Below are 10,808 nucleotides of genomic sequence, written 5' to 3'. Positions count from 1 at the left end.
ACAACATTTTAACAATGGTAGATATAGAGGAGGAGGGAAAATACTGACCATTATTGATTCCTAAAGCATTTTGCAGCTATATTTCCCTGTGCCCACACAAGGTAGTAAAATGTCAGTATACCCATTTTACATTTAGGTAAACTGAGGCACAGAACAGTTGTGACTTGTCTAAGGTCACAAAACAATCTACTAGCAGAGATTGGGATACCCTCTATTTTTGTCTTCTAGCCATACAGCCTAACCACTAGCCCAGGATGGCCACCTTGAGATGCTTAGATTGAAAATAACTAAACTGATGTTTTAAAATTGCTAGCTAGTGGAATTGTGTTCAGTCATCAGCAAGAAAGTTTGCCTCTTTATTTTTTCTTATCTGGTTAAAGCTTCAGACACAGCCTGTTCTGTTGCACTCACTAAATGGGGCTATACTATAGATATATTATAGTCTACATAGCAACTTGAAATATTGGATAGGAATATTGAAACATAACCACACGTCTTCCTTAAACACAAGATAACTGTCATGGGCACAGAGCGTTTTTGTCTATAGTGCTTGCTTTTCATTAATTATCTGTATCACTCCAGTTGGATTGAGTAGCATACATTTAGCTATATAAGCCTCCTGTCATCTGGTCTGATGCTTTTTAATTGTTTGATCATTAAGGACATGTCAATCACAACCCATTTCCTTTCTTGTTGATAAAAGAATTGAGTGCATGAAAGTGTAAAGGGCTAACAGTCTGGGCTGCAGGTAGCCACTGTGCTGTCTATATATAACTTGAAGAGCTTTGTGTTAAGTTGAAAAGTTCTCTCTCTCATCAACAGAAGTGGGTCTGCTTTGTTTTTCTAATATCCTGGGACTAACACAGGTACAGTAACACTCCATGTAATGCTACTAAGATATTTCAGTGTATTCTTACTGCATTATGGTCCTCAAGCCTAACCCCATGCTTTCCTGGAGGCGGTTACTAATTGTGTAGCGGTCCATATATAGCAATAATGTTGCTAGATGAATGAGGCCTAGGAATAACCCCAATATTTTTAGCTGCATCTTCAATTTTGCTGTCCAGGGCAGATTTTGGTACTCGCCCACTCACCTTCTCTTTGCATCCTGATCTCATGATGCTACAGCAGCTAGACACTACAAGTGCACGGTGAAACTGACATGCTGTTGTTGCATATATGATGCTTTTTTTGAAGTGAGTTTGACTGGCAATGTTGTGTGTTTCTTTCCACTATCCATTTGTTCTGTGCATCAATTCCTATTTCTTTTGCTTGACTCTCTTAACTCATTTTATAAATATAGTATAAATGCTGAGGAAGTACAGATTGTACTTTCATGCTGTAAGAAAAATGAACATATTTATGTTCTATTAAAGTTCAATGGGGGCAAAAGATAAACATGATGTTGTAAACCCAAATATAGAGAACCAATTATTATTTGAGGGGATGTTACTAGATTTCTTTTCCTTTAAAGGAACAGGCTGAATTGTTGTCTCTGTTCATCCACAGTAAATGTGTCTGTTTCTGTAAAACTGCACAGAAATACCCATCCTACCACGGTACGTATGGACAGCATCATGACTCAAGGGTTGCGCTCCATGGGCCACTGGGAGCCTTATGCATGCAGTCCATGTGGAAGAAGTGAATGGCTTCCCATCCCCATGGCCACTCCGGAGGTCTGAGGAAAAGACAGTCCTAAACTGTGATCAATTTTTCATGAAATTTCTGTAAACTTGCTAGAGCAAGCACCACTTTGCCACTCTATCTAGTCTCTGCCTCTCCCCCACTGTGGAACAGGACCTGCACAGGAGTGTCCGTGGGGTCCAGAGAAGAAAGTGAAGCTATCACAGTGTTGGCTGCTCCCCAGTTTCCATGTAGAACAGGAAGGAAATTCAAGTGGAGGACCCTGTCTGTGTACAGATGTGGGAGAGATTATTTGGGATCTTGTTATTTTTCAGGCACTATGGATTTTCCCATAAGGTACTTCTTGCCTTTGGTAAGGACCACCCAGCCCAGCAACCACAACACAAAGCTCTGTTTTTAGAGTAGCAGAGGAAGTCTTCTGTCAACACTGGGGTACCCTGGTACTGGAGAAACATAGCAAAGCATAAACAAAGGCCAGTGCTGGGCAGAATGTTATTGAACCAGGAAGCTTTATTTACATAGTAAAAGTAACAAGCAAATTCCTGAGACTGAACTGCTCTAGTGCAATAAAGTCATTGAGAGAGTACAAATCAGCAGTCTTCTTGACTTTCAGGTGAAAGAACAGTCTTCGAACAAAGAGTACACCTTCTACAAATCCAACTTTGTATACATTTATGGACATTTGCATTTGTGCAATAAACATGGAGAGACTCTTACTTCAGTTCATAGCTTTCAGAAGGCTTTTTTTTTTTGTCCATCATTTTCTTTCAAATCTTAAACATCAAAAACAGACTCTGTAAAGCACTGCTACAATCCTAAGTCCTACATAAATCCATTGTCCTGGTCATCCAGGATCTTTAAACAATGCACTTGAAACACAACTTTATTGGCCAAATAGGCTATTATGTGAGCAATTACAATCTATTCTACAAATACTTCCTTTGTGTCTTTTTCCATATGAAGATATATTGTAATCTTTCATAGAACCTCAATGAATTATACCTGCAAATACACAGCAAATTCCCTGTGAGTAAATCACCAGTGCTAACAAGGACATTCTCCACTGAAGAATTTTATTGAATGCTGAAATTTTATTGCTGTTGATTTTTTGTTGTACTTAAATATCTGCAGTCCACATTGATCCATGTTCCAAAAGAGTCACTGCCTGTCTCCATGATTAGACTGTTAATTACCTAGATAATTTCAGTGCCAGACTCTTGCATATGGTAAGAATTTGAAGTATAGGTTATTCAAAGCATCTGCGTAATATTGATAAAAGTCCTAAAAAAGCTGAGAAAATCCTCACTGTAGGGATCCATTGTTTTTAAGCTGATGGCACTCCATGTGTGAGATCTTGCTAATCTTACATCATGTTCTGAAGAGCAACACACCTTCTTTTAATTTTACAATCAAAAGGATGTCCCCCGAATATGAGGCACATACTATATTATAGTTCAGATTTTATATATATATATATATATATATATATATATATAAATCTGTAAATGTTGTTTTACAGCTACAAAAAAATTAAAAAGGCTTTATTAACCTGAAAACCAGTACAAAAATCATACAAAACAAAAACAAAACAAAAAAAACCCCAACAACCCTAAAAAAAATCCACTTCTGTGGCCTAAAATTGTTGCTAACTGTCATTTGTATCTATGCTAATGTGCCCATCTAAGGCCATTGCTCATTGTAGAAGCATCTTTAGTAAGGCAAACAGGTTGTGCTGCAATGTAAACTGTATGCTACTGCTATGTTGAATACAGTCGGGCAGTGATACATTCAGTCACTTTCCTACTGCACATGTTTTAACATGGCATAGCAGCCCTTTAAAAAAATAAAAGCCCTTATGAATTAAAAGTTGGAGATATGTAAATACCAGAGTGCGTTTATAGCTCTAAAAGAAAACAAGTCTATGAGTCCAGGTTTTCAGAAGTCGGCATAGCAAGTATTGGCAAGATACACATTCTCTAGAAGCCTTATGGTGATGGTCCAATGCGCTACGTCTGTAAACCACTGCATCTGTGAGCTGTCAGGCTTAGGAATATTAACCTCTGTGGGGCATTTGAGGTCAGAAGGAAGGGGTCAGCAGCTGGATACACAGCAGAGAGGCGACCTCCTTGACAGGAAGGGGAATGGGCACAAGCTCGCTGCTGTAGAAGTTGGAACACGACTAGCAGTTGAGGAGCGAGAACGGACAGGGAGCGTTTGCACACTGTTCCATCAGTCCAACTGGTAGGTGATTCGATGTTCATGTCATCACAGAGCTACGCAGCCAGGAGAGTTTAGAACGTACCATCTGAGGGGAAATACCAATCATGTTACCTGCACAGGGAGACTCACAAATAGTCACTGAAGCCAAATGATATGACACTTGGTTATGGAAGGTACAATAGACAATAAAACATTAACAACATAGTCTCTCATCCAGTGAAAACGCCACCCTTCCATCAATACAGACACCCCAAATGAACTGAGTAGCAGTTCTTTATGTGAAGGGCTCAGCCCAAAAGCATCCTATTCTCAGTGGTTCCTTTAAAGCAGCTGTTCTCAGCCTTTCCGGACTACTGTACCCCTTTCCAGGAGTCTGATGCCTGAGCCCTGTCACCCAGGGCTCAAGTCTGAGCTCTACCAAAGCATGTAACATAGCTTTGTCGGGGGTCCCTAAGGTGTTGGGGCCAAGGCAATTGCCCTGCTTAGCGCTCCCTAAAAGAGGGGTGGCATAATTTTAGAAGGGAGGCCACTTTACAAATCTTTTAAGTGGCCCCGAAGAGGCAGGGCTCAGGCAGAAGGGGTGGGGCCAGTATATTTTCGTGCTCCCCCGCCCCCAGACCCTGATTGGCCTGGGGGTGGGGAAGCATGTAACGTCTTTGCTCCTGCCACACTCCTCCCCCCCCCCCCCGCCCAAGGGAACTGCCAGATGTTCTGAACAGCTGGTGGTTCCCCCTAGGTGGCAGGAGGAGACTTTGCACACTTCCCCTGCCCCAGGCCAACCAGGGCCTGGGGGTGGGGTGAGCATGCAGAATCTCTCGCTCCCTGCCCCCACCCTGCAAGAAGCATGTGGCTCTTAGAGTGAACCGCCAGCTAACAAGAGCAGGAGGAGAATTTGCACACTCCCCCATCCCCAGACCCTGATTGGCCTGGGAGTGGGGAAGTGGCCAGGCCAAATCATCCTGCTTGGCGGCCCACATCTGGCCCACGGAGACTCTCTTGCCGACTCCTTCCTTCCCTAAAGCCGGCCCTGCACTTTAGACACCCTCCCCAATTCATCTCCCTCAGGTTGAGAAACACTGATATAGCTGAGCTGATGTACCCCCGGAAGACCTCTGTCTACCCCCAGGGGTATACACAGTCCTGGTTGACCACCCCTGCTTTAGAGGTTTCACTGTATATAGAGCATATGCTTTTGAGGAAACTGATATTTTGTCAGTCTTAAAAAATGTATACACAAAAGTGCATGTGTCCCAGGTAGTGTTGTACGTGTGTCATGGGAGTGCACGTCTGAAAGCAAGGTTCAATGTGTGTGATTACCTGTACACAACTCAGGCACATACCTGGCTAAGTGCACCCTTTCAAAATGATGTACCTAAAGGATTGAGACAAGGTGTGTCTTCTTGCTGTTCACGTGTATAATTCCAGAACATTAAAAACAAAAACATCCCCATCCCCCCACATTTATTACTTGTTTGGCTTCCACTGAGTGCAAGCATCCTATCTAGAGAGAGAGAGCACTGAAATTAACATTGTTACAAACAAAACACTGTGCAATTTGACTGGCCGCTTTATAAAGCTATACAACTGAATGGGTTCCACTGTGACACAAGATGCTACACACATCTCGAACCACTGCAGAAAAAAGTGCAGTAACATAAGATGATGTGGTTAAAATTCCATATCTAAGATATTGTTCTCTTAGTAAAAAAAAGATAAGAAAAAAGGTTGTTTCTGCAGAGACCTGTTAGCAAGTGAACAGCTTATTTTACCAACTAAGATAACATGTATAACATTGTATAAACTTAATGTTCACCACTGTATCTTTACTAAAAATGGGGGCAGGAAAAGGGGAAGCTTTCAGTGCTGCTACCTGACTTTTCAATATCTTGAGAGCTTATTTTTGTCAAATAGTCATACTGCACTTGATAGCAAACCATTTCACAGTGAGAGGTGCCAAACGAAAGCCCTGGAAATCTGCAGGACAGAGTTTCATTCCTCTCTGAATGAATGGGTTTTATTGCTGTGATTAGGGAAATCACAGGCTAAAACCAACCCTAAGTGACCAGAAGGCAATTTCTCATCACACCTATTGCATACACCCTAACACGGATGACCATTGGCAACAAGCCTTTATAGTGCTGACTCTGTGGAGACCCTCAAGCACCATAAGATCAAGCTATGCAGCAGTTTAGACAGAGTGACCGCTGCACCAGCTGCTTTATGCTGGCTGCACGGGGTAGGTTGCTCACAGTCGTTATGTTTGCCATGGCACATTTAAAACAAACATGGCATTTTAAATTTAACCATTAAAAGAAAGAAATGATCACATCCCTGAAGTAAAAGTACTGGAGGAAAGGCTGGCAGGATTTAGTAGAAGGAGTCATAAAAGGTCAGGGGTGTGAAATCGTGAATAGGCTTTCAGAAGAGTTCTTCAAAAACAGGAGGATGACTCAGTTGGATTCTCCTACAATGATGAAGTACCTTCAATCTTTAGTAGCACTAAAGGTGAAATCCGGGCCCCTGTTAAAGTTAATGAGAGCTTTGCCACTGGGTCCAAATTTCGCCCCAAGTTACCTGCCAAACATGCCTGCCAAACACAAAGTCTTTAATAAATGTTCTCTCATCACACCGGACCAGGACATCTAAGACAATTTGAGTCTGTTGGGATGTTTGTTTTGTTTTCTTGTTAAGTCTCCATTCTGATCTCACTCAGACCAGTTTTCTACTGACTGCAAGGGTTGTACTCAGCCTGACATTGGTATGTAAGCGAGAGCAGAACAGTTACCATTAAAGCTCATGTTACCTGCCAAACACTTCTAAAAGCCTTACTTTCGTAAGCTCAATGGAAAGCTGGACTACTTTTCCACTGGGTCTAAAAGAGAAGTTTGAAAGGAAGAGCACTAAAGCAGTGGAGTCTAATAGCAACATATTTGGGGAACAGCAGAATCTGCTCTCATGCTAATGCTAAGCCCCGCTCTAACATTGATTTTAAGTGCCCAAATGTCAAAACAGGGGTCGGATCCTTAGCGGTGTAAACAGGCATAACACCATTGATGTCAAAGGTAACTTATCTGAGCTGATGCTCTGGCCCCAGGGGGTTTGTTGTTTATTATGAGTTCCCTATCCTCTGCTTTTGTTGAATTAAGGAAACTGAAAATAAAAGTCCTTTGCTGTGATGATGATCAAATCTTAAGCACTCTGCTTGTGATTTCCCTTCCATGGCTTTGTTGACTGCAAGACTAAAAAGACTTACGGCAAGGCAATATGGGCTGGTTCTGTGGATATGACTGTGGAGGTTTTGCCTAAGTAAGGACTGTAGGGGTTTCATGAGATCTCTAAATCAGATTGGATCTGAATAATGATCTGCAGGTAAAAGGTAAAACTCAGGATTCATCACAGCTTGCAATCTCCCCTCTCCTAGGCTGTCTACATTGGCGCGATTTTGCGCAAAAGCGACTGCTTTTGCACAAAAACTTGCTGCCTGTCTGCACTGGCCACGAGTTCTTGTGTAAGAACACTGACGTTCTAATGTATGAAATCAGTGCTTCTTGCGCAAGAACTATGACATTCTACTGTATAAAATCAGGGCTTCTTGCGCAAGAACTCTGATGCTCCCGCTCAGGAATAAACCCTCTTGCGCAACTGTTCTTGCGCAAGAGGCCAGTGTAGACAGGCAACGTGAATTTCTTGCGCAAGAAACCCTATGGTTAAAATGGCCATCAGAGCTTTCTTGCGCAAGAGAGCGTCTACACTGGCATGGATGCTCTTGCGCAAAAGCACATGCCAGTGTAGACGCTCTCTTCTGGAAGAGTTTTTGCATAAGAACTCTTCCGCAAAAGAGCTCATGCATAAGATGATGCCAATGCAGACGTAGCCCTAGTGTCTAAGGTGCAGCATGGAGTTGGAAGAGGGGTTTGAATCTGATAAAATGAAACATTCCTTGTAGCTTGCTGCCCAGAAAACCCAGGCTGATGTGGGTCCCGCTGAGTCACAGCAAAGCCCCTCTCAGTCTGGCTCTCTGTACTAGACAGTACCTAGTTTCTGAATCAAAACTAGTACTTTATTTTCCAGTCCTTAAAACAAAAATCTGAACACACATATTCACTAAGAAATTGCAATTACTCCAAAACTGCAGATTCAAATTCACTAAAAGCTGTTGAATTGGAAATGGAGGGGAGAAAATGCAGTTTGGAGATCTCTAGAATGTTTCTTTCCAAAGCCTCGTGAGTGATTTCACCCAAACTAGCTGATAGCTGACTACAGTAGTTACATAGAATTTCAAGATTAAAAAAAAAAAGATTTTGCTCAGGATACCTGATCAACTTTTGGCAAGGCTGCTTATGTCTCCTATTGCTGATAGAAAGAAAACATTGATTTGCTTTCAAGCCTAACTACAGTATTATCCAAGTATTAAACCTAGGAGATTTTACTACTCACTGTTCTTAATTCACATCCCCAAACCCTGATGCAATCAATATCCTTTAATTGTTTTCTATTTGCTCAATATCTAATTCACCATCTAGATGAAAGACATTCTCCCCTCCTGTCCCACTACTCCTCCATGAAGCCCTTTCATCTTCTTTTCTACTGCTCTCATCTTCCGTGGCACAATAGTCTGACTCTTCCCAAGAGAGGTCGTCTTTGCTAACTCTACATTCTTCTGCGTTCGAGTGAGGCTCTGGCACTGGGGTGCAGGCTGGTGTCCTGCCTGGCATGACATCGAGGGAGGAAGGAGATATTGTCCATGACTTGGGGCTGTTGACACCAGGGCAGAACTGAGTCTGCTGAGCGCAGTCATCCACTGTGGTGCTAAGGCAGCTAAGGCTGTTAAAGGTCTGACGATTCTGCAAAGGGAACAGAAAACATACAGGTGAAACAATGGCATTCGGTTTATCCAAACAAGGTCCAAGACTCAGCTGAATTCAAAAGAGGGAAAAAATGTGCTACTTCACCTAGGCCATCTCCCTGCCAGAGCAAAAATGGTCCTTATTGTGCACTTACCAGTGTTCCCTCCACCCCACCATGGACATTTTATAACACAGATGTTTTCTAAGGATTCCCTCAGGGAGAAGATACCAGGTACTAAAGGGCTCTTTAGCCTAGCACAGAAAGGCATAACAAGAACCAGTGACTCTAAGATAAAGCCAGTCAAATGCATATTAAAAATAAGTCCTATATTTTTAAGAGAGAGAGATTAACATTGGATCACCACACAGGAAGTGGTGGATGCTCCGTCTCTTGTCTTTAAATCAAAACCAGATTCTTTGCTGGAAGTTGTGTTTTAGGCAAACTTATTGATAGGGCCCTACCAAATTCATGGTCCATTTTGGTCAATTTTTCTGTCATAGAATTTTAACAATCATAAATGAGATGTTTTCAGCTATTTAAAACTAAAATATCACAAGGTTGTAATTGTCCTGACACAAAACAGAGTTGTAGAAGAGTTGCAAGATTATTGTAGGGAAGGTTACAGTGTTGCTAGCCTTTCTTCTGTGCAGCTGTTCGTAGCAGTGCTGCCTTCAGAGTCAGGCAGCTGGAAAGAGGCAGCTGCTAGTCAGGAGCCCATCTCTGAAGGCAAAGCCAGTAGCAGTGCAGAAATAAGGATGCCATGGTATAGTATTCCCACCCTTTCCTCTACACTGCTGCTTGCAGAGCTGGGCACTCAGCCAGCAGCCACCACTCTCCAGACACCCAGCTCTGAAGGTAGCACTGAAGTAAGAGTGGCAATACTGTGACCACTCCCCTAAAATAACCTTTTGACCCCCTCCTCTGTAATTCCCTTTTGGGTCAGGACCCCAATTTGAGAAACACTGGCCTCCCCAATGAACTCTGTATAATATAGGGTAAAAAGTGCACAAAAGGCACTTTTTTCATGGGGGGAGACCATATTTCTCAGTCTGTGACACATTTTCCTGGCCATGAATTTGGTATGACCTATTTATTGAGCTGCATACAGGAGTAAGCAGATGAAATTCTAAGGCCTGTATTATCCATGAAGTCAGACTGGATGATCTGAAATTCCCTTCTGGCCTCAAAGATCTATCAGGGAATTCCAACAATATACACGATGGTTAATTGAAATGCTCATCTTTAGAGTCTTCAGAAGCCACTGCACAGAATGCTGCTCAGATCTCTCAAAAGATAATAATTATACTTAGTAAACCCTTTGTGAAAAGAAATATCCCATTAGCAAACCAATCCAGCAGACAGCCTGACTCTCTCAAGTCCTCAATGACTTAATATGTTACTTTTCCTCTTAGCAGCATTAATTTAAGTGTTGGAAATCCAGACCTACAGTTACTTCCCTTTGCAGTTGTTCTTGCATTTCTTCCACCTTCTGTAACTGTTGGATGGAAGTGCACCCACTTAGTTTGGGATATGTTACACCCCACTCCAGCCTGGCTACTTTAGAACCTTGAGATCTGAGAACTCAATCAGCACAGATTCATTCAGTTGTAACTGAATGAATGTATGTCTTAAAAAGCCAGTTATTGCCATTTGATGGGACACTTTAGATAAGGTGATATAACTGAAATGTCAGGCATAAAAGGGTCACAGCTACTGACCAGGGAGACTTCTCTCTTTCAGAGGAACGCTCGCAGTATCACTCCTAAATAGGTGCTTCTCGATACAATTGATTAATGAGGGTCCAGATTCAGGAAAACCCTTAAGTTTGTAGTCTCTGCAAGAGCAGAGAAGAGGACAACTGCAACTGGCTCCATTTTATATGGACTAGGATCCTAATTATAAGCATGTGCTTAAGACTCATTGATGTCTATACGACATGTGCTTAAGTGCTTTCCTGAATGGTGCCTTTGTGATTATAGCACAGTGATGGGCCCTGTATCTCACTACTATGCCCATTTATTAAGGTGAACCCACAAAGATCTCTGTTATCGCTCATTTCACTATGAAACAGGCTTTGTAGTTGGTTGCAGTCTCTT

General features: G+C 42.2%; 1 protein-coding gene across 5 annotated transcripts in view; it reads right to left on the bottom strand.

Moving 5' to 3' along the window:
• Nucleotides 1-2,134: 2,134 nt before the first annotated feature.
• Nucleotides 2,135-10,808, bottom strand: part of FAM53B (family with sequence similarity 53 member B) — a 153,260-nt gene continuing 144,586 nt past the window's right edge. For all 5 annotated transcript variants that reach the window (XM_075935296.2, XM_075935295.2, XM_089780186.1 and 2 more), the window contains one exon: nucleotides 2,135-8,708. In XM_075935296.2, the coding sequence (XP_075791411.1) occupies nucleotides 8,346-8,708 (363 nt within the window). In that variant the 3' untranslated portion in view covers nucleotides 2,135-8,345. The remainder of the gene's footprint in view (nucleotides 8,709-10,808) is intronic.

Source organism: Pelodiscus sinensis, chromosome 8 (assembly GCF_052426305.1).
Source record: "Pelodiscus sinensis isolate ZL-2025 chromosome 8, ASM5242630v1, whole genome shotgun sequence".
Classification (NCBI taxonomy): Eukaryota; Metazoa; Chordata; order Testudines; family Trionychidae; genus Pelodiscus; species Pelodiscus sinensis.
Note: the sequence above shows the minus strand (reverse complement) of the source record. Positions and strands in the feature narration are given on the sequence as shown.